Genomic DNA, 26,327 nt, shown 5'->3' with positions numbered 1-26,327 from the left:
TTTTAAATGTTTTTATTATTCTTATAAAAATTATACATAACCATAATTACCATGCATTTTGTCCTTTTTCATTCCCATTGACCTTCTTCATGTTCTGTAAGTTCCTCAGGTTTTCATAAATCCTGAATATAATATTCTTGCAGGACCCTTACCATGGCACAATTGTGTTAGCTACTGTGAAAGGTGATGTCCATGATATTGGCAAGAATATTGTGGGAGTTGTCCTAGGATGCAATAATTTCAGGTAACAAAACTAAACCTAGTGCGTTCTGCTGTCTCCTTTCCCCTTACATTATTGTTCTTTATTGTGAGACTTATCTTCTCTGAGTGGGCAATTTATTTGCTGTATAAATTTTACCAGATGGATTGACAATGTGGTCTTTTGAGTGGAAGGAATTAATTTCCTAGTACCAAACTGATGTTTACATCGGCTACCTTTCAGAGGGGAATTGGTCCCTGGAAATGTATCAGGTTCAAATGCATGTTAGACGTGTGTCTCAAACAGATGTGGTAAAAATGAAAAACGTAGATTTTTTTTAAGAGAAAGAGGTGCTTAAGAAAGGTTGAGATCTGCAAATTCAGTTAACTCATTCACTGGAAAAACATTAATTTTGTCTCCTAAATATGCTTTGTAGTAAAATCCACTTAGACCTAGAATCACAAGGTAGCTATTCTGTGACGCTGTCACCTGTAAACGGTGTCCCTAAACCCCAACCACTTTACCTCTTTCTTATACAAATGGTAAACAAGAAAAAAAAACACTGCAACAACTTTGTTGATCATGTGCCATACTAATTTTTAGTGAGTCATAATGCAGCACCACAGAAGTGACATTCTCTGGTGGTCAGCTGGCCTCTCCCTTTGAGGATAAATCAAACTTCTTTCATTGCTAGGACACTGGACTAGCTAGCTCTCAAGAAATACCCATACTACAATAATTTTATTTTATCTTTTATAATTTCACTTTATTCCATTTGGTACTTGGATAGAACTCAGTAGATTCACACACACCTATGGATGTAAGACCTTTGTTTACCCCATAATATATTGGAACTCATACTAGTGCCAGAAAGTGCCACAGAGGTCACATGGGCAAGATTTGTTTAAAATATAGAAGACTGGTGCATGAGAGAACCACATTCTGTTCACTTGGACTTCTGTGAAAGAGTAACTGTTCTTCACTATAATAGAATTGGCTTTATATGTATGATATACATATGTATGATGACAAACAAAGTGCATTTTCTCCTTAGGGTTATTGATTTGGGAGTCATGACACCGTGTGACAAGATACTGAGATCTGCTCTTGAAAACAAAGCAGGTAGGAGGAGTTTCCATCTGTATAAATATTTTTAAAAGTATTTTGTCACTATGATATTGAGTTCATATCTTTGAAGGCTCTTGCTGACTGATCTCCAAAATAAAAAATTGAAATGTTCTCAGGTGATAAATTTGTGCTGTATCAGGTTTTCAGACACTGGAGTGATTAAAATGCCACAAGTATTATCAGGAAAATAAGGATGAAGTGAGTTTAAATAAAGATTATTATTTTGATCTAGATAATCATTATTCTATTGGAGTACGTGGATATTTCTTCATCCTTAATGTATCTTAATTCAGAGATGTACTGAATCACTTAACATCCCAACCTACAACTGTATTTTCTTGATTGAAAATATTGAAATAGCACCTTTTATGAAAATTCCCAGAGTGGTGTATCAAAACATGAACAAGATCAAAATTAAATTACAATAAATTTATACTATATTAAAAACCTAGGAGAATTAACATTTTCTTTCCTGGTACTGAAAGATGAGCAATGTTAGTACTCAAAGGTCATCCTGGGTCTTGTATTCTGTTGATACTTATTTCATAGGTTATTCTCGTGCCTAGTGCTATTTTAATGTAATGTTTGTCAAAATACCTACATCAGTCTCCCGCCAATCTTTTCTTTTATGGTTGAGGATTATGGAAATTATATTCCAGCAATGGGTGGGAGAAGTTTGATATAGATTAAAATATATTAGTTCATTGCACAGCTGGCATTTTCCTTCTAATGTGTAAAATCTTGTGGATATAAATATTTTGAACTATTTATGTTTAATAGATATCATTGGCCTGTCAGGCCTCATCACTCCCTCTTTGGATGAGATGATTTTTGTTGCCAAGGAAATGGAGAGATTAGAAATAAAGATTCCTTTGCTTATTGGAGGAGCAACTACATCCAAGTAAGTCGGATTCCTTCTGATGTTCCCTGGGAAGGAATCAATGTAAATATGGAAGGTTTTATTCCCTAAACATTCTCTAATATAATTTTTTTAATATTCTGTGGTATCTTTTGTATCATTAGCCAGTCCATGAAGGAAGTATCTTAAAGAAAGGAACTCCTGCCAAACAAGACTATTGTAGATAAATGCCTTATACAAAAGATATAGTATTTCAAACAATATTAATTTCAACAACCCATATAGGTAATAAGCAAAGCAAGGCAGATAGGAAGCCAGTGTGGCGTAGATGTTTGAGTTTCAGATAGGAATCTGCAGTGAAAACCCACTGGGTGACCTTGGGCAAATCACTCCCTTTCAGCCTCAGGGGAAGTTCATGGCAAATCCCCTCTGAGTATACAGTATCATGCTATGAAAGCTCCAAGATAGGTCAACATAGGGTTTCCATAAATTGCAATTGACTTGAAGACACATGAGAGCAAAGGCAAAACATTAGGCTAAATTCTGCTACTCCAAACATAGATTACAGACATTAATGGAAACCAACTATATTCAATCCTAAATACTGATTGATTTTATTTACTTTATTTATACCCTACCCTCTTCCCATTGAGGGACTCAGAGTGGCTAACAGTTGGCACCAATTCAATGCCATTCAAACCTAGGACAATACAAACTTAAATACATGTAAATTGAGCAACACAAAGCTAAATTTCTAACAATTTATAAAAACAACAATACATAGTAAAACCATAATAAAACCAGCTATATTAAAAACCCATTCTATCTTGTTGCTGTAGTTGAATTCATGCCATCTCCTCTCTCCTCTCCCCTTTCCACCTCTGCAGTAGTGGAAGAGACGCAGAAAGAGGTAAAACAAGTGATTCCCCCCTCCACATGTTTTATTATTGTAGGCATTGTATTGTATTGTTTGTTTGTGAGAATTATGCTATTGGAATTATTATTCTTTTAGAAAATGACATAGGAAATGTCCCTAATTATTCTACTTGAGAGGACCAATGCAATAACTCCACAGTTCCCATGCCCCATGCAAGAGAATCCCACCCTGGGTCTCCTTTTATTGTGGAAAGAGACGCAAGCCCTGGATCAAGGCTTGTTGATAAACAGCAACTGGGTGCTTGGGAAGGTGTGTGTGTGAGAGGGAAAAGGAGAGAAAAGTGTGGGACTGAGGGAACATAAAAAAGAAAGATGCCCATACAGGAAGGGGAGGAGGGAGACCAGAGGCTGTTAGAGCTTTCTGTGAGGTGATGACAGTAAGGAAGTATTGTGAGTACTCTAATTTACCTGCTTCTGCTTGAGAACTTATATTTTGTTTTTACCTTGCCCACATGGCAGAGGAAAAGCTTTTATACATGCATGGCACAGCTTATTTCATTCCTCTGCCAGTGGAAGAGGAAAAAACGCCCACACCAGTTATCCTACAGTTTATATACATGCAAACTGTACTTCTTTCTGTTTCTTTTTATCATGTTAAGATTGGGTGCAGTTCTTGGTTATTAATGTTGTTTGAAATCCTATATATCACTGGTTTATTTAATATGGTCTTCTTTGGTATGAATTTTTAAAAATATAATTGCTTAATCCACTATTAGTTTGTGTTTTTTTTTTTATTGGCAACAACCCTTACCATAGCAGTCTGGATATTATTTACCACAGAATCAAATTTTGTAGATTTCACAAAGGTCCAACCTACTAGATATTGTTTTATGTCGCCATCTGAAGGGATGTAAACAACATTCCTGGGTTTTAGCAACATGTCACATATTCCCACGTCAGTAATTATTGGGTCATCAGGCATGATGACCCAATGTATCAGTATTTTTTTAAAGTTTAGCTTTTGGTAGGAGCAAAAGACTTCAGAATAGTACAGAAAAGAAAAATACAATCCAGAAACATTGCATGATTGCCAAAATGTCATTAGAATCTTTTGAAAAACAGGAAGTATGGCAACAGATGCTACAATTTCATAACGTATCTTCTCTCTGTCAGCTATTCAGAATGCATTTATTTTATGTATTGAATTTTTGCCCTGCCTTTCTCCCAAGGTAGGATTCAAAGCTCTAGGTAGTTGACTATTGTAGAATACCCATTATCCTTTATTTTCTTTTATTTTCTTTATTTATACCCAGTCTTTCTCTCCAAAGAGACTCAAGGCAGCTAACAACCACACACTTTTATTTATTTATTTATTTATTTCAAGGATTTATATCCTATCTTTTCACCCCTGAAGAGGGACTCAGGGTGCTTACAACCAACCTGAGTTGTATCCGCCCTGAGTTGTTTATCAATTTAAAATAAAGCAAATACGAAAATTTTAAAAAATTAAACAGTACCCTGTGTATTAGATTAAAATACAGTTAAGATATAATAAATAAAATTTAAAATGCATTTTAAAACACACAGTGCCCTCCCCCCAAGTCCACTCACAACCTCCCCAGCAGTGTGCCCCTTATCCTTCCCCAAATGCCTGCTGGCAGAGAAAGGTCTTGACCTTCTTGCAGAAGCCCAGCAGGGATGGGGCACTCTGATCTCTCTTGGGAGGGTGTCCCACAGTTTGGGAGCAGCCACCGAAAATGCCCTCTCTTGTTCATTCTACACTGACCAACATTCCTTTGGGCAATGGGGGTACTTTTAGCTGTTCAAATATAATTTTAGATGTTATTATATATATTTAAATGTTAAAATATATTAGCATTTACATTAGGTTACCTGATACATGTTTAAAAATTCATCTGGGTATACCTATACTAGGACCATTGAGTAATATGATACTAACAAAATTACAAAGTATAGAAATTACAAAGTGCAAAAATACAATGTTTCAATTGATGTCTAAGTTTCAGGGGAAAGGACTTGTGGGAATTCCTATGGAGATTTTAGTATATTAAGTGGCATATAAGCCTTACAAATAGATAAATATGAGATTTATACAGTGGATTTTTCTAACTTTATAATGGGTGACTGATGGAGTGGGAAACTGTAAGAAAATGGGAAACATTATATGCATTTTGTAGAAGCTGTACATCTAAACATAAAATACATAAGATGTGTAATTATATCAATTTAATAGTTTGTGTTGTTGAATTCGAAAAATGTTTTGTCGAAGGCTTTCACGACCGGAATCACTGGAGTGTTGTGTGTTTTTCAGGCTGTAAGGCCGTGTTCTAGCAGCAGATCTTTTGAAGATGCCAGCTATAGATGCAGGTGAAACATCAGGAGAAAATGCTGCTAGAAAATGGCCATAGAGCCCGAAAACCACACAACACCCCAGAGTAAAATGTTGCTTAAATTTGAATTCCAAATTTACCTGTTACAAAGATACAGAACAGTTCCTTCCAGTTAGGACACAGTTTGCACAGAAATTTGTAGATGAGAGTTCATAGCTCATTGTCAGGAAAATTATGCTGGTAGTTTTTGCTATTTAGTAGTCAGATTTTTCTCTGTATAACAAATCATGGCATGGTTTTGGTTTTTGTTTTTGTTTAAATGACAACTAGCACCCCAGGATTCTCAGAAGACCTGACAGACTGCTTGAGAAAGCTCTCTCAAGAGCAATATGGAGCTGAGCTATGTTATATATCCATCAAAGCCCTAAGGGAATATATTTACAGTACTGAAAGGAAGGTTATTCTAGAGGGAAAATGTTGTCAGAAGGGATTTTTTTAGAGAAATGTGACAGATGAAGATGCTGGCTTAGAATAGGTATGCATAAATTTTCCCTCCCACTCAGCATCTCAGAAACACTAGCTTGTGCTCTACAGTGGGAGGGTGGTTTTTAAACATGTTCGCTTCCTAAGTGATATTGGAGGTACCAAAAAATGAAAAATGCCATAAATGAGCAAAAGCATCACTTTAATCTACAGTGGGCTGAAGTTAATGTTTCTAAGAGATTCAGGCCCTTTCTACACTATCCTTGTATCCCAGGATCTGATCCTATATTATCTCCTTATCCCAAATTATATGGCAGTGGAGACTCAGATAATCCAGTTCAAATAACATATCCTGTATTATTGTTTTTACATTAGCTGGATTAATTTTTATATGTATTTATTGATTTGTATTTTGACTACGATGTGATGTATGTTTAAATGGCATCCAATGACTGCCATATGTTGGCCACTCTAAGTCCCTCAATGAGGGAGAGAGGGTGGGATATATAAAACAAAGTAAATAAATAATCTGACCAGATTATCAGATAGTATCAGGCCAGGCTAACGTCAAATACTAATTCCACTTTAAACATCTTTCATGTTCCATGATACTTACATGAAATTTTTTTAGGTGATTTATTACAAGTATGTGTAGATTGATATATACGGTACATATTCATTTTCCTAAGGAAGAGGGGTTGGATATTTTAGTTTTATTACATTCTATGACATTCCATGTAAGGCTTCATTCTAATCCTTTATAGTATATTGCATACTCCTATCTTATATTAATCTATATTGGCTATATATCAGTTGTAACTGCTTAAGCACATATCTGTTCTTAGTACTCTCTACATGTCCATCTTACTAATATCAACATAAATTTGCATTGTAGGACAACCTGAAAGGGCTGTGTTAGGAACAGCATAGCTGGAAGACAACATTATTGCCTTCTTTTTTGTATTGGAGAGATGCCGAATAGCAGCCTAATTGATGGCTTTTATTTTTTCCTGATCCTCACTTAGTACATCGGTTATCAAAAGCTCTAAAACTTATCTTTTTGTCGAGTACAGTACAGATCTTTACCAAGTAACCAATGTGCATTTAGAAGTCTATCCACTGCCTGTTCCATATGCCATCCAATGTACTGATTCATAGGGCAATCTCCAGCCAGCTTCTATTTCTTTGTTTACATTTCTGAACAAACATGGCAGGCTTCCAAATTTGAAATGTAATTGAGCATTTTCCTTATGCTGCTACAATATGGAAAGAAGGAAATGATGTATTGTTGAAGGCTTTCATGGCTGGAATCACTGGTTGTTGTAGGTTTTTTGGGCTGAATTGCCATGTTCTAAAAGCATTCTCTCCTGATGTTTCACCTGAATCTGTGGCAAGCATCCTCTGAGGTTGTGAGGTTTGAAACATCAGGAGAGAATGCTTCTAGAACATGGTCATACAGCCTTAAAAACCTACAACAACCCAATAGGAAATAATATCACATACCTCATGGTCTCCATTCTGCAGTCTATAGGTACTACTAGGTTATATGGCACATTATGAGGTTATATTAGCAGGTAAGTTGTGTGTGTTGCTTTGATCACATTGAAGGAAATAAATGTCACTAATAAAGAAATAATTGTGACAATCTTTGTCACTAAATATTGACATGTCATGATTTCACTTTAAGGATTAGTGAACTCTCTGAAAACCACTGGGAATCCACACCGTAGTAAAATAATATGGGATGTGCTCTTTTGCCTTTTTATGAACTGCAGATGGGCTGTAATATCCATGAAAGGAAAATGAGCTTGGAGAACTTTATGCAGTTTTCTTTATTGTTTTCTCATTGAGTCATAAAAATGTTTGCACATCAGCAACTCAATGCCATGGTAATGAGTTCCATACTGTTGTTGCCTTCTGTGTCCCCTTTGTCATTTCAGAACACACACAGCTGTGAAAATTGCTCCACGATACAGTGCTCCTGTCATTCATGTCCTGGATGCATCAAAGAGTGTGGTGGTTGTAAGTTGGGGGTTATGTGTATCTTTGGCCTAACCTTTAACATAATTAGACTATTGTCTCATTTAGTAGATTTCAAAGTTTTAAAATAGATAACCACGTTAGTCTGTTCCAGCATAAGTAGAAGGAAGCAGGGTTGAGAAATTCAGCAATGTTCTTGAAGAAGTACATTGATACTCCAAAAGCTCATGTTAAAATAAATCATTTAGTCTCAAATATGCTTCTGGATTCCTTCATATCCCACCCCCTGTTCCCCATGTTTCTCCCATTCAGTACAGAGATCAAATTTATATGTTTCACAGATTTAGCAATGCCACATAAAAAGAAGCCTGCTGTTGCTTTCCCGTGAGGTACACATCTCGGATGGAAATTGGAGCTTTCCTATATTATCTATTTTAGGAGGTTGAATGATTGCAGTAATCATCTGTGAAATATTTTCATTTATTCTGTCAAGAAATTTATGCTTTTGTTTTCCCTTCAAAAAGGGGGATTGTTCAAAGTTACTTACAAAGAAAAAAAATAAAAATCACTAAAATATATTTGCAACTGTGAAAAGCAGCTGTTCTGTAAGTCCTATGTATATTGTGAATGAATAAATCATTTTAGGCTTCTTTGTTAATGATCTTTCTCTGAGACATAAACTGTGAAATTGTTGCTGCTTTCCACCAATACGCCTAGTGCTTTATTGTAATGCAGCCACCATTATTTGGCTCATACAGAACAAAGGAGTATTATGCTAGCAAGTACATGGATTTAAAAGATTATCCCATTTTATTCTTACTTGCTGGCATCACACTCACCTGGTTAACTATTGCCCACAACTTAATAATTGATGTGCAAAAATCCGCAGGTACCCTTGAGTTATGCCATATATGCTAGCTGTTAATTCTTTACCAGTAGTATAATTCTCAAATTATTTTGTTAATGTCTAAAAGCACTGCAGCATGGTCATCATGTATCTAATGAAATATAAAGTATTGTAAGCATTATCTTTACAAAGACCTTTTTATGTTGCAGTACATATTTCTGTTTGGAACCATGCTTTTGGATGTTTAATGCAGTCAGGGGCTTATTAAAGCTGACTAGAACAGCTTGATTAATGAATAATAGAAATTTCAGATATGATTTGACTGTAGATGAAAATATATTGCATTTGCTTTGCTAGTCTTTCAGCTCTTGCATTTCCAGACTGCTCCTTATTACAAACATAAGTCCCCAAATGTTTTGTCACTAGAATTTAAAGGGGTGCTTGCTATTTCTATATATTTTAAATATTTTCTCAGTTTTGTGCATTCAGCAATAGCAACTGAAGTTCCTTAAGTAAATACAGTAGAGTATTGCTTATCCAGCATAAACGGGCCGGCAGAATGTTGGATAAGTGAAAATGTTGGATAATAAGGAGGGATTAAGGAAAAGCCTATTAAATGTCAAATTACATTATGATTTTAGAAATTAAGCACCAAAACATCATGTTTTACAACAGATCAACAGAAAAAGCAGTTAAATACATGGTAACATTATGTAGTAATTACCGTATTTACGAATTTAGCACCAAAACATTGCAATGTATTGAAACAGCTATGGATCTGTGCAGAAGGCAGATTGTGTTGGATAATACAGAACATTGAATAAGCGAAGGTTGGATAAGTGAGACTCTACTGTACTAGTGGAGAAGTCATGCTCTCTCAGCAAATCAGTTGCAAATGTCTTCTGAATAAATCTTGGCAAGAAAACCCTATGATAAACTCTATGTAAATTAGAACCAACTTGATAGCACATAACAACAACAATCCAAATAAATAGCCATATGTAAATGTTTATACTGAGAATAACACTCAAGTGGCATTGTATTTGTAATTTTTACTGTGATTGTAATATATAAAGTTTAAGAAATGTTTAGTCTCACTCTCCTCCACTTTTCTCCTCTTTCCAGACTGAAATCATTTATCATTTCCAGACTGAAATCATTTTGAAGACTTGCATCTGTTAGCCTCAGATAGGTAGTTTTGAGGTTCCATAAAAAATCCCGAAAAGAAGTTGTGTGGGGAAGCCTATTGCTCCCCACTACCACTCAACTGCATATTAAAATATTTTTAAAAGATTATTATACAGGTTCTTACAGATCTTTGTCATTCATGGGGGAATTTAACAAGTTGACACATACGGAGAGGTTAAGACTGAAATTAAATTTAGAACATTCTGTGTTTGTTTCAGTGCTCTCAGCTTTTGGATGAAAATGTAAAGGATGACTTCTTTGAAGAAATACAAGAAGAGTATGAAGACATTAGGCAGGATCACTATGACTCTCTCAAAGTAAGTAGAACTCATGTCAAGAGCATTAAATTAATATTGCTGTAAGATCTTTTTCAACAATACTTAACCAATATAACTAAAGGCATTGAAATCTCCTTGCAAAAATGTGAAAATGACAAATGTCATCAAGTTAAGATGTTTAAGAGTTGGACAGTCTTATCTTAAACTACAGTTTTATGTAAATGTTCAAAAACATTTAACCTACTGATGCTTCAATTAATGTAATTTTATTGGTATCTATTTTTATTTTGAAATTTACCTGTAGTTTCTGTATTTCCCGCCCTCAGCTTATACTTGAGTTAATAAGTTTTTTGGGGTAAAATTAGGTGCCTCAGCTTATATTTGGGTTGGCTTATACTCGAGTATATACAGGTAAATACAGGCAGGGGATGGTTTGGACATGACAAAGGTGTCTCAAGATTTTAATCCATATTTTATGCTGTCTTTTTCCCAGTGTATTTGCCAGATGAAGGTTTTGAAACTTGCAAAGAGATTTTCATATTTTTCCTTGCTTGACCTATTGCTATAATACAGATTTTAGACTCTGTCTTATGGTCAATTGTGCTTTATTATACCTAGTTTATTACCCCATTATCTCTGTGCTTTATTATCCCTAGTTCCGTGTCCTCCATGTCCTTTCATACCAATACAAAAACAAAAAAATGTATTGATTCAGAACTGAACTTCTGTTTTTTTCCCATGCAGGAAAGAAAATATTTATCATTACAGCAAGCAAGGAGCAAGGGCTTCTCCTTTGACTGGCTAAATGACTGCAAACCAGGTTAATTTACCTTTAAAAATACTTGTGTTTCACGAAATCACAGATCTGTTGACCTCAGAGGAAACAGAGTGGTGTGGAAATCATTTGTGTCCTCTAGTTACTATTGTATGTTCCTCTTCTATTTTTCTAACGTTTGCCCTGGTATGAAAAGAGATACAAATATTTACAATTTCATGCTACAGAAGAAACCTCAGTATTTATATAACATTCTTCAGTTGCTTTTCTCTACTCCAATATTCTAGGTAGTCACTCGACAAAATGAAGTAAATTGTTATTTAGTTGCTTCAGCTACAATATTCATATCCCAAATATACAAAGCCCCACTCTTCTGATATTTTATTATACTGTATTATATTATATTATATTATATTATAAAATGCCTGCTTTGGCATAGATATCTAACAGGGTGACTGAGTGTCAGCTTCTATTAAGAGCACAATTTTATTTAACTGAGAAAACACATGCTCCTACAACACAGAAAGCTAGAGAAATAAAAATGGTACCTTTCTTCACAAAGATGCATGGGAATGTTGTGTTTGCTAATGTCAGTTGAAGCTGTTTTCTCTGACGAAGGCTAGAGTTGTATTTCTTGCATGCCCTTGAGTCTGATAGAGGACATCATCTCATTGCCGGAGCGCAAGTGAAGGTCAAGTCCTTGTTCTGTTCGCTTCTGGGTATGCAGTGCAAAATGGGTGCTATCTTGTTTCTAGCCAGGCACTACAGTATTATATCTAGCTATGTAAAATTTGAAAAAATTCTATTGAAGTAAGAGAAGAGAAATCTGCATCCTCTGGCTGTGTGGTAACTTGAACTCATCAGGTATTCCTTGCACTCTTTTCCCTTATCTCTTCAAGAAGCAGACTTTTCTGGGCCAGTCTGTCTGAAGCAAAGTGTTTGTAAGAGACCTTTAGCATGAGGTGACAGTAATGAGACTCAATAACACTATAAGAATATAATAAAATGGTATGTGCTGTGTAACAGAGATAGGTATAGCCTACCGAGTATGTCCTAAGCTGCAAAAATCTTCTCATTGTGTTTCTGCAGTTAAACCACAGTTCCTCGGCACCAGGGTCTTTGAAGATTATGACTTGCAAAAGCTGGTGAAATACATTGATTGGAAGCCCTTTTTTGATGTCTGGCAGCTTCGAGGCAGATACCCCAACAGGGGATTTCCTAAAATCTTCAATGATAAAACTGTGGGTGAGTAGCCACTGAAGTTTTGTAGTGGGTAACCTATAAATTGAGATCAAGGATAATTTAAAGCATCATCAGATTGTGTGAATATGCACAAAGTGGAACTAATAGTGTAAATAAGAGAAAAAGAAAATGCTAATCTAACATTATAACTGTCCATTAGTAGTTGACAAAAGAGTTACCAGCTAATTCACCTCTCTCTATTCATTTTTGGCAATTGTAGATTAATTTTTCTGAATAATGTGTTATAAAATTCTTGTGAAGAGCCACATGTCTGGGGTCCTTTCATTCTACATAGTTATACCTCTGTGTTCCATTGTGACTATAACAAATAGGATTCTGGGATTTATAGTTAGAGAAGCACTAGAACAGAGAATTCTTAAAGCCCCTTCCTAAGCTGCACATGCCATCCAGTCCAACCCCCTGCCAAGAAGCAGGAATATTGCATTCAAAGCACCCCTGACCAATGGCATTCCAGCCTCTGTTTAAAAGCCTCCAAAGAAGGAGCCTCCACCACACTCCAGGGCTGAGAATTCTTACTCTATAAATGTTTTGGTATTGTTGCAGTCTTATAACTATAATCATGCAATCAACCAGATGTTCTTGGACTACAATTCCCAGCATTCATCACTGTTGGCTTTTGGGCAATGGTTCTCAACCTGTGGATCCCCAGATGTTTTGGCCCACAACTCCCAGAAATCCCAACCAGTTTACCAGCTTTTAGGATTTTTGACAGTTGAAGGCCAAAACATCTGGGCATCCACAGGTTGAGAACCATTGCTCTAGGGCAGGGGTCCCCCAACTAAGGCCCATGGGCCCTCCAAAATCATTTACCCGGCCCTCGCTCAGGGTCAACCTGAGTCTGAAATGACTTGAAAGCACACAACAAAAACAACAACAATCCTATCTCATCAGCCAAAAGCAGGCCCACACTTCTGATTGAAATACTAATTAGTTTATATTTGTTAAAATTGTTCTTCATTTTAATTATTGCTGCACTTCCGGGGTCCCTGGCCTCCACTGGATGTAAATATTTAATATTTAATATTTTTATTAATATTTTCTAAAACCCATGAAATATCAAGTCCGCTAAAAGTGAACCGTGAAGTAGAGGGGGAACACGGTAGTGGGGAAAAACAGAAATTGACAATCTTTTTTAAAGCTTTGTTGGGACATAGCTTTGACTCTCAATGCATTCTTACATTTATTAGGGGAAGAGGCAAAAAAGGTCTACAATGAAGCTCAGAACTTGCTGAGAATTTTGATTGCAGAAAAAAAACTGACAGCCAAAGGTCTAGTTGGATTTTGGCCAGCACGGAGTGTCCAGGATGATATTTATTTATATGACACTGACGATGATGTGGGATCTTCAGAGCCAGTAGCTAAATTCTATGGCTTAAGACAACAGGTAATGTGTAAACCTTCTTTTCACATAGATCAAATTTATTTATGTTACATTATGCAAGAGGTGACGTAATGTTGCTACATGCATCATTGCATAAGTAATAAACACCAACAAATTCCACTCTACTTTTCTGGTTCATTAAATGTGAAACACTTGAATTAACATTTCACATCTAGATATCATATGAAATACAGTACAGAGATATTTTTGGTTTTAGTTTAGTAGGTAAGTTCCCATTTAGTTTAGTTGATGGCTCCTTGTTTTTCTCTGTATTGTCAGCCCTCCAAATGCATGCATTCAAGCATCCATGGCTTGAAAACATTTTTTTCATCCAAAAAACAAACCTTGATTGTGCCATTTTATATAAGGAACACAATTTTACAATGCCATTGCAAATGCACCTATGGATTCTAGTCCCACCATGGGGTCTACCAAACCCTTGTGCATTCCTAGGGCTCATTGTAATTTCTTCTTGAGACCAACCTATATCTTTTAAAGTACAGTTATACTCATATCTAGTTGTAATAATTGCTGTTGCATGTTGTGTTTATTTGTGGATAAACTGTGTTTAGGAGTGCAAACTTAGCCCAGTGCTCCTAGCTTTAGTTTTGAAGTTTCTGTTTGAACAGAAGGAAGCAAATTCAAGTAACAGCTTAAAATACTATATAGCATAAATTAAGGTGGGCATGGTAATTACCTAAACATGACTGCTAAAATTAAATAGCTCTGAAGCTGAAAAATTGTATACCTCTATACCAGGTACTTTTTCCATTTTAAAAATGTGATCATATATATCCCCATGGAAGGAAAACTGTAAATGTTCTATATTATACTGAAGCCTTGTCAATAAGAATTCTTTTTAATGTAATTCTGTGCTCCATTTATTCTTTCAGGCTGAGAAAGACTCTGCTTCCACAGACCCCTATTATTGTTTGTCTGATTTTACATGCCCTCTGAAATCTGGAATTCCTGATTATTTGGGCCTGTTTGCTGTTGCATGCTTTGGAGTAGATGAACTGTGCAAGGAGTATGAGAAACAGTCTGATGACTACAACATCATAATGATAAAAGCATTGGGAGATCGCTTAGCAGAGGTAATGACTTCCTGTAGTTACAGGAAGGGCAGCATTTATTAAAAACTCTTGAAATACAGTTGAGCATGCGGTTGACTTGAGGGGTGATGTTAAATGCTGAAGAAAACATTCCCTCAGCATGAAATTGTCACCATAAGAAAAGATCCCAAACGTGAGAGCAGTAGCCTGCCCCCTCTTTACTTTTTTTCCTGGAAAATTCAGAATTAGCATGTTTGGTTTTTTTTGAGGCGGTGTTCAGGTGAAAGGTGCTTATTGCAGTCATGCCTGCAGCTCTATTTTCTCACTACTTTCAGAAGAACTTGTGGAACTCCTTGGATAAGTCCAAATCTTCTGGTCTGTTGGGTCATGCCAAATAAGAGAATGAATGCACCTGTAAATTATTATGTTTCTTCACCACTCATGGACTTATACTCATCCATCACTTAGCAAGTTTTATGCTCAACTGTGGCTTAACTATCACTTTCCTTATTTAGTGAGTAGGGGCTAGACTCTGGAAGGTAGTGAGGAGGGGGGTGCTTCTAACTTCAACCCCATGCTGGGTCTTCTTCAGAGAACCTGAAGAAGTCAGACTTGGCCACAGTGGTCCATGCTTTTGTTACATCCTAAATAGACTACTGCAACACAGTCTACATGGGATTGCCTTTGAAGACTGTTCAAAAGCTTTAAGTGGTCCAACAGGTGGCAGCCACACTCCTCACTGGAGTAGCATATAGGGAGCATACAACTCCCTTGTTATGTCAGCTCCACCGGCTACCAGTCTGTTCCCAAGCACAATTCAAAGTGCTGACTTTAGTGTATAAAGTCCCAAATGGTTCCAGCCCAGCTTATCTGTCCAAATGTATCTCCTTCTGTGATCCACCTCGGAGATTAAGATCTTCTAGGAGACCCTGCTCTTGGTCCCACCTCCTTCGCAGGCATGACTGGTGGAGACTAGAGACAGGGCCTTCTCAGTGGTGGCCCCTCGGCTGTGGAACTCCCTCCCCCAGTGAGATTAGATCATCCCCTTCCCTCCTGGCCTTCAGAAAGAAAGTAAAAACATGGCTCTGGGACCAAGCCTTTGGATTGTAATTGTAGTGTAAAAAATGGATACAAAATACGTGCAATGACAACTGGAATGGCTCTGGATTACAATCATGGACTGTGTGGGTTTAATTATTGGTGTAATGTTTTAGGTATTTTAATTCGTTGGTTTTAATGTAAATGTTTATTTTAATTGTATGTAATTTTTGTGCCATTGAGTTTTTGCCTACGTGTAAAGTTACTCTGAGTTCCCTTCAGGGTGAGAAGGCGGGCTATAAATATGGTAAATAATTTTTCTTTATGAACAGAAGAGCACCCTAGGCCAGATAGTGGAAAATGTTGTTTTGAACTATAGTTTCCTTAATCCAGTGGTTCTCAACCTGGGGTCCCCAGATGTTTTTGGCCTTCAACTCCCAGAAATCCTAACAGCTGGTAAACTGACTGGGATTTCTGGGAGTTGTAGGCCAAAAACATCTGGGGACCCCAGGTTGAGAACCACTGCCTTAATCCAACCAGCATGACTACTAAGGCTGGGGTACTTTAGGAATTGTCATCTACAATGCTAACTTTCATAAGGACCTTATCACATTGTGTTTTACTCCATATTTGAGACTCTTTGAACGTGATTCTGAATGGGTCCTATCTCATGATGTTTGCCCCAATCTGTCAATTGGAATCTGTCTGCAAAATGTCACAGAAACAGAATAATTGCACATGGGATTCTAATTGTATTCTTATTTAATACAGTTCTTATTTAATACAGTTCTGAGGCACTGTTTTTAGGTGTGATCGGAAAATAAGTATATATTCCATCAGCGGAAATATCATGAGAATGGTAGTTCAAGACTTCCAGGTTATTATACTGTGCAATATTAGGATTTTTTTTAAAAAAAAAATTGATATAGGGAGGCATTTGAACAGATTTGGAGGATTTGTATTTTTAAACTGTAAGAATCGGGTGTGATGGGGTCAGTATGAATCTCAACTGAATACAATATACCTCCAGTCCCCCCCCCCCCTCCAAAAGAATACAGGATACATACTGATGTATATCCCAGTGTGACAAAGGTCCTAAACTCTGGTCTAGACACAATGACTGGCAAATAAGCAGAAGGGGAGCTGACAAGTAAGCAAGTTGTCATTTTGCTCATGTTCTCCATATAGTCATTATTAATTTGTAAATATCTATGATTTTCTGAAGTCAGTGGGCTGACATGTTGAGACATGTTGCCTTGTTATTCTTTGACCTGTATTGACAACATGAAAATCCTTTCTGGCTTTCTTTCTGGGAACAAGCTTGGACAAGCTGGGAGAGTTGCTTCAACTGAATTTTTTTCTTTCGAGATAGATGTGTGATTTAAATTCAGATAGCATGAGGTGGGACCTCAATACTTTCCATGGGATTTGTTTTTTTTTTTTTTTTACTTCAGGTTTTTATAACCATAATGCATATTGTAATAATTTTGGAAAGATTATAATTAATTTTATAATGATTATGTGATGAGAAAGCTGCCACTCCACAATATCCAAAAGGGCTTGTTTTCAGGAGATTCAGGAGAATGACCACTTCATCTGGAGATTTTGAAAGGAACAGAAACCTAGTTTGCCTCACTCAATGCTTACCCATATAATCAATAAATATACAATTTACATGGAAAGTATCTATTTTCAGTAGTACTTCTGTGAAAAATTAATTACTTGAATTTAGTGTTTCCATTTTACTGTTATTTACTATGTGGCTCAAGAAGCTATTATAAGAGTTTCATACCTACCCGCTGCAATTTTCTTTTATACCCCAGTACTGAGTTTTCAATCAAAAAATTCCCAGAAGCAGGGAAAAGTGTTAGCAAATGCACAGAAACTTGTGTAATCCATCAAATGGGGAAGAAACATATGAAATTACAGCTAGCCCGTCAAATTGCAGGTCTAACTTTTGTGGATTTGATTATTTGATCACTGTTCTCTCTGTAGGAATCTCTAGGTCCTCTAGTATAACTCAACGAAATTGACCATAGAGTCACACTGGAGAACCTAGAGATTCCATCTAGTTGTCTAGGCAACTAGATGGACAACTGCTGGAGGACCTTGATATTCCGAGGATGATATTCACATAGGTGAAAAAGTGGGTTTTGGTTACATTTTCCCCATTTTCTCAGCAAATGTAGAGTGCCTACTGCAATCATTTTTGCAGGCAGGGATGAACTGAATGGAGTTGTACATTCCTACATATGTGTTCATTCCCAGAAAAATGGAAAATAGCATGATTTCTTCAGTAGTCTTTTCTGCCATGTACCAAAGTAATAGATTAAAGGGACTCCAGAGAGAGGCTAAAATTGCTTCTTCCTGTTACAGTGACAGAAGCTTCTAGTTAAATTAGAGATTCTTCTCCCAGTGGGTGGGACGCCATTGGTCTAAGTAGGGCAATGTAGGATAGTGAAGAAATGACTAAAGTTATGTATGAATCAGGTATCTGGTTTTAGCACGGCCAACATAGCAGTTTGCTTCTGTTTTATTCCAAGGCATTTGCAGAAGAACTGCACGAAAGAGTTCGCAAAGAATTCTGGGCTTATTCTGAAAATGAACAGCTGGAGTTTTCAGACCTGCGGAGGATTAGATATGATGGCATTCGACCAGCACCTGGCTATCCATGTCAACCTGACCACACTGAAAAAATCACTATGTGGAAGCTTGCAAACATCGAGGGAGCAACAGGTAGGTTGAATATTTGGCTGTGAAGTTTTATTTTCAAAATGTTTTTTTATTGAAATTAACCCTTTTCAGTATATTTGCAAGCCTAGCATTTTAAAAATCAGGAGAAACAGGAAAAAATACCATTTAGCTTTCACTCTTTTAACCTATCATTCTTCTGACTGTTTTTTGAAGAGTAAGTGTGGAGGAAAGGGGGCTCTGCTGTTTTAAAACAACATTCCACAACATTTGCTTAACCAAAGGTCTGTGAATGCTCAGGTCCCATTATAGAAAATTGTTTAGCAAACTGGTGTCTCATATAAAATGGAAAAAATAAAGGGGTTAAAATATTTTCAAGTTGTGGATAATTGAATCCATGGATACAGAGGCCAACTTAACGTTTCTTTTCTTTAAAGTAAACTACGTTTTTCTATACCACTGAAACCACATATAGGCTCATTATTATTGCTTATGTCCAGTCTATCTCAAAGCCTTTATCTTCTCTCCATTCGCCTCCCAGACAGAAGAGAGAGGCTTCACCCTGGCTGTTCTTAAGCTTTGGAATTTGCTTCCAAGGGATTCTTGATCTGCCTTCTTTTTGCTGTCTTTTTGATATGTAGGCCAAGGTTGGGCAAGGTGAAAGCTTTTTGTGGTTCATATCCCATTAGCAACTATTTAACATGAGGTCTGAAAACCAAACCAAACCCATCTTTCTGTCAAAATTTGTATTCCTCACTTTTGGAGGCCTTCAAAACCAATGTTATTTCTATTTTTATTTTTGGCCATAAAAGAGGTTAGAGAACTCTTCAAAGCGCCTGCCTTTAAATTCAAATAAATCCCCAAAAGACATTTGCAATCAATCAGAAGTGGGCTTCTGGCCAATTCCTATTTTAATTTTCAATCATTTGTGTGCATTTGTGTGACCCATGAGTCCTGGGGCAACACTCTCTAAATCGTCACTCTCCAAATGTGGAGTGACGACCAAAGTATGTATTTAAGATTTGTTATCTTCAGAACAATAGAGTCAGGCCAGTGTTATTATACCCTTATTACAGAGTGTATGCAGTGATATGGACTGAGAACAGTATCTTGCCTGAAGCCCATGCTGAGATGAAACTTGAACCAGAACTATCACAGCTCACTGTCTTAACCATAATATTGTATCTGCTCTCGTAAAGATTCAGCTCTCATATTTCTTTGATCCCCACAGGTATTCAGCTAACAGAATCCCTTGCAATGTTGCCTGCTTCAGCAGTATCTGGCCTTTACTTTTCCAATCCTGGTTCCCAGTACTTTGCAGTTGGCAAGATATTAAAAGACCAGGTAAGGCCGGCCTGCCACCATGGGAAGCATGTGAAATGTACAGAGTTTGGAAACCAAAATCTTGTGGCAGTGAAGTGGGGAATGTTGTTTATTTTATATGTAAAGGTAAAAGTTTCCCCTTGACATTAAGTCTAGTCATGTCCAACTTTGGGGGGGGGGGGGTTCATCTCCATTTCTAAGCTGAAGAGCTGGCGTTATCCAAAGGTGCCTCCTAGGTCATGTGGTCGGCATGACTGCATGGAGCACCGTTACCTTCCTGCTGGGGTAGTACCTATTGATCTACTCACATTTGAATGTGTTTAAACTGCTAGGTTGGCAGAAGCTGGGGATAACAGTGGGAGCTCACCCTACTCCCTGGATTCGAACCGCTAACCTTTTGGTCAGCAAGTTCCGCAGCTCAGCGGTTTAACCCACTGTGCCACCCATCCCTTTATTCAAAGGTCACATAGGATAAAAACAATCCAACAACATTTAATATCAATATTTTTAAAAAACTAAAAATCTATCAAACAATCAGCAAATCAAAAGTATTATAATAGTTTAAAATGAACTTTAAAATTAGTGAAGGATCAAAGGCTTTTATAAATAACAATGTTTTCACCAAAACAGCTGTAATGTTGGTGCCAGTTGGGCCTTCACAGTTTAGCTTTCACATCTGATGGAAGTTGTGTTTAGACAACCAAGATTTTTAAAATGATGATTGAATTTATTTCTGTTTGGACCTTCATGGCCTATAATTTAAGGAACTTTCCTCAAAAGAACCATTAAGAACTGATTTAGTGTACATTGATTATTTTTGTTAAACTTTAGAAATTATTTAAGATACCAAAAATGGAAAATTTGGTAACAGAAAAAAATATGACTGTTTGGAGAGTAGGACAAGCATATAATCTGTAATTAAAGATCAAAATATGATATAGTTGATACAAATTTGCTAGTGTATATTATATAGGAAACCATCTGGTGTAAAAAATGTCCATTTTAGATCTGTAATATATGAGACTCTAATTTGAATATTTTATTACGTAATGTAGGTATGATTTCTATCATTTCACATATAGGAAGAAAGTTGAAATGTTGATATGTTCATGGAGAGGAGAGATGGATGAGAAAGTGATAAAATTGTTCTTCTCATTCATACCCTTGGAGAAAATGTGCTTTTCCACATATTCTTATCATGTGCAAATGAGAGCTTTTGAAGTTAAAATGCTAACTTGGTGATCTTCTATTTCTATTTGCAGGTTGAAGATTATGCCTTAAGGAAAAACATGTCTGTAGCAGAGGTTGAAAAGTGGTTGGCACCGATTCTAGGATATGATCCTGAATAACGATATGTGAGGGTGGGAGTGGGGCAGGTTGGTCTTTTGGGTGACATCCAGTTAGCAATCTCCATTAATGACACTTGCCAGTAAAATGAGGGGGGAAAGGAGATTATGGCAATTTCCTGTTTTCACTGCACCCCCTCCTACATTTTCAAAAAAGTCTCCAAAGTGAAAACCGTTAACCTTTACGGAATGTGAAAACCGTTAACTGCTACCTTCCAGCAATAGATATTTTTTTGCCAGTGAAGGATTTCCAATGGGATTCTTGGTGGGTAAAAAAAGGTTCAAGAAGATTGCTTCCCAAAAAATAACCAACTTGTAGCAGCCATGTAAAATGGCTACTTATGGATGCCATCCCTTACAGTGAACCACATTCTCCACCCACAACAAACTTTAAAAAAGTTTTGTCATGGAGCAAACCTGTGGAAGTAACTATACTGGCAAAAGGGCGATAACTTTTTCATGTGCACATAATATTCACGTTTGGTACAGTAAACAAAAGTGTCCTTTTATTTGCAGCTGAAAAGATTTCCTATTGGTTTGTGGAACTTAATTTAATTAAAAGAATATATATATAAACTGCAACTTGTTCTTGACTTGTTCAGTTGTGTTCTTAACATAGTAGTTTCATATTTAAATGTGGAACACTCATGAAAAGCAGTGCACATAATGCATAATCATCTCCTTCCAGGTGTATTGTTACTGGCCTGAAAGCAGTATTTGTTGATTTAAGAACTAAATTGAGAAAAATGTTCGCAGTGATATATTTTATGGATTAATATATGTATAGTGTGAAAGTTCATAACATTGACCTTTCATTTGACTCCATACATATAATGGCAAATATGCTCTTAATTAGACAAATGCAACAACTTGGCACATAAGTAAGTGCTTTCATACAAAATTGTAGCTATCATTCTCAGTCTTCATAATAACAACAACAACAACAACAACAACAACAACAACAACTTTATTTATATTTTGACCTATGTGCCTGAAGGGATTCAGGGCAGATTCTAGTCACAAAAAAGGCAAACATTCAATGCCTGAACATAACAACTAATACACACATAATAACGAAAATTAAACTACACAGCATATAAAACAAATTCATAACCAAACTCCGGATTCCTTACCTACCTCAAGTCTTGTAGAGGCCAGGAAAATGTTTTTGCAAAGTTCATAATCCTTTCTTACAATTATAGTTACAGATGGATGAATTTTATGTTGTCTTCCATGTTGTGTCATATCCCAATCTGTCACAATATTGTGTTACAAATGTTTTGATACTTTTGAAACTGGGGAAGCTAGTTTGTATAATGGGATCATTCCCTTTAAACCTCTGCTGAATTTTTGTTACTTCCTTGCTTTTTAAATGGAGAAGGAAATAATTGGATTTCTCTTCCTATAGCCTGAATCTGCACTGGTATTTTTAATTTGAGGGATTGGATTAATGGCATTTAAACTTCCACAACAGGATTTTATGAATTGTGTTTTCCTGCTTACTGTTTAAGGGTAGTCTGTTTGCTCTGAGAAATATATCATTTGCAAATGGAATTTATAGGTTCTGCACAGAGCCTCAATAAAGCAAAGTTAAATAGGCATAGATTTATTTTAAAGCAATCAAATATCATTACATTTGGAGAAGTTCTAGTCCCGGGACCCACCAGTGAGATGCTGAAGAAAACAAAGCTAAAAATGCTTTGTAAAAATAAAAACAAGTCATTTCTAGAACAGGCAAAATGTGACAAGCAATTTCTACGTCTTTCCTGGTAAGTAGACACAGAGCCTGGCTGCCCATCAGCCTGTGGTAGATATCTGAATATAGGATGTACTTTGGCACATGGAAGAAACTTGTGTGTGGTTTGTTGCAGTGGTTCCCAACCTTTGGGCCTTCAGGTGATTTGGACTTCAGCTCCCACAATTCCTAACAGCTGGTAAGTTGGCTGGGTTATTTGGGAGTTGAAGTCCAAAACACCTGGAGGACGAAGTTTGGGAACTACTGCCCTAGAGAATTATCCCATTCCAAATTTACAAATGTTCTCTCCCCCTCCCCCCCCCCCCCCCCCGAACCTGTTCCCTTTCTTGAGTCAAGAGATGGCTTTTTTCATGTCAGGAGCGACTTGAGAAACTGCAAGTCACTTCTTTTGTGAGAGAATTGGCCATCTGCAAAGACGTTGCCCAGGGGACTCCCAGATGTTTTGAAGTTTTATCATCCTTCTGGGAGGCTTCTCTCATGTCCCCGCATGGGGAGCCAGAGCTGACAGAGGGAGCTCATCTGTGCTCTCCCCTGGAATCGAATCTCTGACCTGTCGGTCTTCAGTCCTGCTGGCACAAGGGTTTAACCCACTGCACCACAGGGGGCTCCAAGAGGTGGCAATTAAGGCATAGAAAGGAGTTGTATGCAGTTCGCCCATCATATTCACATATTCCACAGCCATGGAGTCAACTATTTACAACTTGAAAATATTCAGCAACAAAAAAATCTAAAAGACAAACCTTGATTTTGCCATTTTGTGTAAGGGACACCATTTTACTACACCATTATATGTAATGAGAATTGAGTGTCCACAAGGGGTCCTGGGACCAAACCCAGAGAATACCAAGAACCCATTGTAGAGACTTCACTTAGCTTTTAATATTATCCAGGGCACTCCTGTAAATACGCAGGAATTCAGAAGTCAATAAGTTTACATTGTGACATTCTAATAAGATTTCAGGAGTCACTGTTCAAATTTGATATCCAGATAAGTTGTAAGACTGAAAGAAAAGAACTTGCACAGGGAAGAAACAGCAGCGCCTTTTGAAGCGAAAGTTCCCCTTTTGGTTGGGTTTATGGGAGAGTCAAAAGACAACATGTCAGCAGTTGCATATAGAACAGAGAATGGAAAATGAGCAGATTGCTTCCCAGAAGTCACATTTTCTGTTTCTGAGTTAACCTGTAGGCTAGGCCAACAAAACTACCTTTTTCCACAGTTCAGTTAATAAAAACAGTAACCTTGATTTTTAAACCGTTCAAATAGACAAAAGAAAAACGTGCTCAGAGCATAAAAGACCTCACAGAAAATGTGGAAATGATTATTTTAATAAACACAGCTTGTAAATGCATTTCTGATTCATTTGCACTCTATGCAATAACATATCTTTCAGCTTTTCAAAATAACTTCTATTGTAAATGTACATTGTGGTTGAGTATTCAAAGCTTATATTTAATGTGTACATTGTGTGTGTGAGAGTGCTTTCAGATTGCTTGTTGACTTGTGGCAATGTCATGAATTTCACAGGGTTGTCTTCAGCAAGAAATGAAGTGATCCCTCTACATCTGCCCTTTCTTTTTTTCTAGTGGCATTAGTACTAGGATTTTCAACAAAAAAAATAGATCAACAATCAGAATTGGAAAAAAGTCACATTGCTTCCCCCTGTCCACCTACTACTGTAGGTCTTTCTCAGGAACCCATGAAGTCTTCTGTAATTTTGTGTCCCCCTGGAAAATTTAATGTGTGGGTTAATCTCCATGTTTCTTTTAAGTATTTTGAGACTACTATTAATGGCATGCCAATGACAAGTGATCCAATGCATTTAGAATGAAATATAGTTTTTAAAAGGTAAAGATTTCCAATTGACATTAAGTCTAGTCATGTTCAACTCTGGGGGGTGGTGCTCATCTCCATTTCTAAGCCAAAGACCCGGCGTTGTCAATAGACACCTCCAAGGTCATGACTGCATGGAGTGCAGTTACATTCCCGCCAAGGTGGTACTTATTGATGTACTCACATTTGCATGTTTTTGAACTGCTAGGTTGGCAGAAACTGGGTCTAATAGTGGGAGCTCACTCTGCTCCCCGGATTCAAACTGCAGACCTTTTGGTCAGCAAGTTCAGCAGCTCAGCACCGCTGCGCCACCAGTGGCTCCAAAATATAATCAAGATTCGTACAATTATAAGAACACAGTATTGTATAAAAACATTGCTTAAGAAGGGGCAGTGTTTGAAATGGTTTTGGGGATATAATAAAGGACTTCACCGTAGGAGGCACAATTAGTCTCATAGCAAGGGCTATGAATTACTCTGAAGTTACCACCATGAAGGCTGCCTCACATCTATTAACCTGATTTATCTTAAAAAGGTATGTGGAATAATCATCTTTCTGCTATTTTTAAGAAACTGGCAAGACTGCACAGGTGAAAATGACCATTGATTTCCCCAAACTCTTCAGCTCTCTAAAGATTAATCCTGGCACCTTGAAGTGCATCTATAAGTGCAACAGAATCAGGGTGACGCAATGCACTTAGTACTGCCCTGCATTTTCAACAGATCTTAAGTTTTTAAACCATCTTCAAAGGCAGCCCTCTACTCCCTGGCAGAGAGTTACAAATGCACAAGTCTGGAAATGCTTTTTGAATGGATGACTATTTTAGTTTGGATATCAGCTGATGTATCAATTTAAGCTATTAAAAGGTATTCATAACTATGCCAGGTGTGCTTTAGCAGACAATAACAAATCCAAGGGCACTCCAAAGCTTCATGTCTATGGCTCACCTACACTGCCTGCTTAAGTCAGTGTGTACCCAGAACAGTTCGTCAGCAGATAAATGCCACATGGGGCTGATCTGGCTTAAGCTGGGCAAAAGGCTGCCTTAATGACTAGACTGCTAAGTTGGGGGAAAGCCTGAATCCTGACCCAGATTCATTGAAGACATTTGGGCACATTCCTAACTGGAATTGGCTGCAGGTGTCTTGAAAGCCACCCTGTGTTTTCCCAATGCAGGTGATCTGAGGACACAAAATGCCAGTTGCCTCTTGCCTCCTCCCCACCCTCTCCGGGTGTTGCGGTTGTTCATCTCTGAATCTATGGTAGGGTTGTGACCCAATTTGATCTCAAACTTCTATCAAATGTATTGTGAATTTATTGCATCCCAAGACATTTTCCTTGCAATTTCCTTTCCCAGTTCACATGATTAAGAATAGGTTTAGTTTATTATAGGTGCAAGTGGCTTGACAAGGTTTAGCAGCCCAGGAGGGATAGCAGCCCGTCTTTATTTGCTATTCTGATCCTTGAAAAAGTTATACAGGCTTCCATCCTTCCACTATTATGTTTCAAGCACTGAGTATGCATGCAGCAACTAGAGTCATATTTAGCATTTCACTACCCACTCTCGCAGGTGTGTTAGCCGATCAAGCTCCTCACTGCTTTGGCTTCCATATTGGGAGAAAGATGAGATATTCAGCCAATCGCTCAATCAATCTGGGATTGCTGAGACACCATAGTGATTG

General features: G+C 37.2%; 1 protein-coding gene across 1 annotated transcript in view; it reads left to right on the top strand.

Annotated features, from left to right (window-relative positions):
* MTR (5-methyltetrahydrofolate-homocysteine methyltransferase) overlaps positions 1-21,640 on the top strand; it is an 84,890-nt gene extending 63,250 nt beyond the window's left edge. Inside the window, exons 22-33 of the mRNA XM_060753870.2 lie at positions 144-244; positions 1,254-1,321; positions 2,108-2,228; positions 7,837-7,918; positions 10,130-10,228; positions 10,934-11,009; positions 12,054-12,209; positions 13,415-13,611; positions 14,502-14,702; positions 18,242-18,434; positions 19,621-19,733; positions 20,975-21,640. Of these exons, the coding sequence (XP_060609853.2) occupies positions 144-244; positions 1,254-1,321; positions 2,108-2,228; positions 7,837-7,918; positions 10,130-10,228; positions 10,934-11,009; positions 12,054-12,209; positions 13,415-13,611; positions 14,502-14,702; positions 18,242-18,434; positions 19,621-19,733; positions 20,975-21,061 (1,494 nt within the window). The 3' untranslated portion in view covers positions 21,062-21,640. The remainder of the gene's footprint in view (positions 1-143; positions 245-1,253; positions 1,322-2,107; positions 2,229-7,836; positions 7,919-10,129; positions 10,229-10,933; positions 11,010-12,053; positions 12,210-13,414; positions 13,612-14,501; positions 14,703-18,241; positions 18,435-19,620; positions 19,734-20,974) is intronic.
* The last annotated feature ends 4,687 nt before the right edge of the window (positions 21,641-26,327 follow it).

This window comes from Anolis sagrei, chromosome 1 (genome assembly GCF_037176765.1).
Source record: "Anolis sagrei isolate rAnoSag1 chromosome 1, rAnoSag1.mat, whole genome shotgun sequence".
Taxonomy (NCBI): domain Eukaryota; kingdom Metazoa; phylum Chordata; class Lepidosauria; order Squamata; family Dactyloidae; genus Anolis; species Anolis sagrei.
The sequence above is the reverse complement of the archived record's forward strand: the minus strand, read 5'-3'. Positions and strand labels throughout refer to the sequence as shown.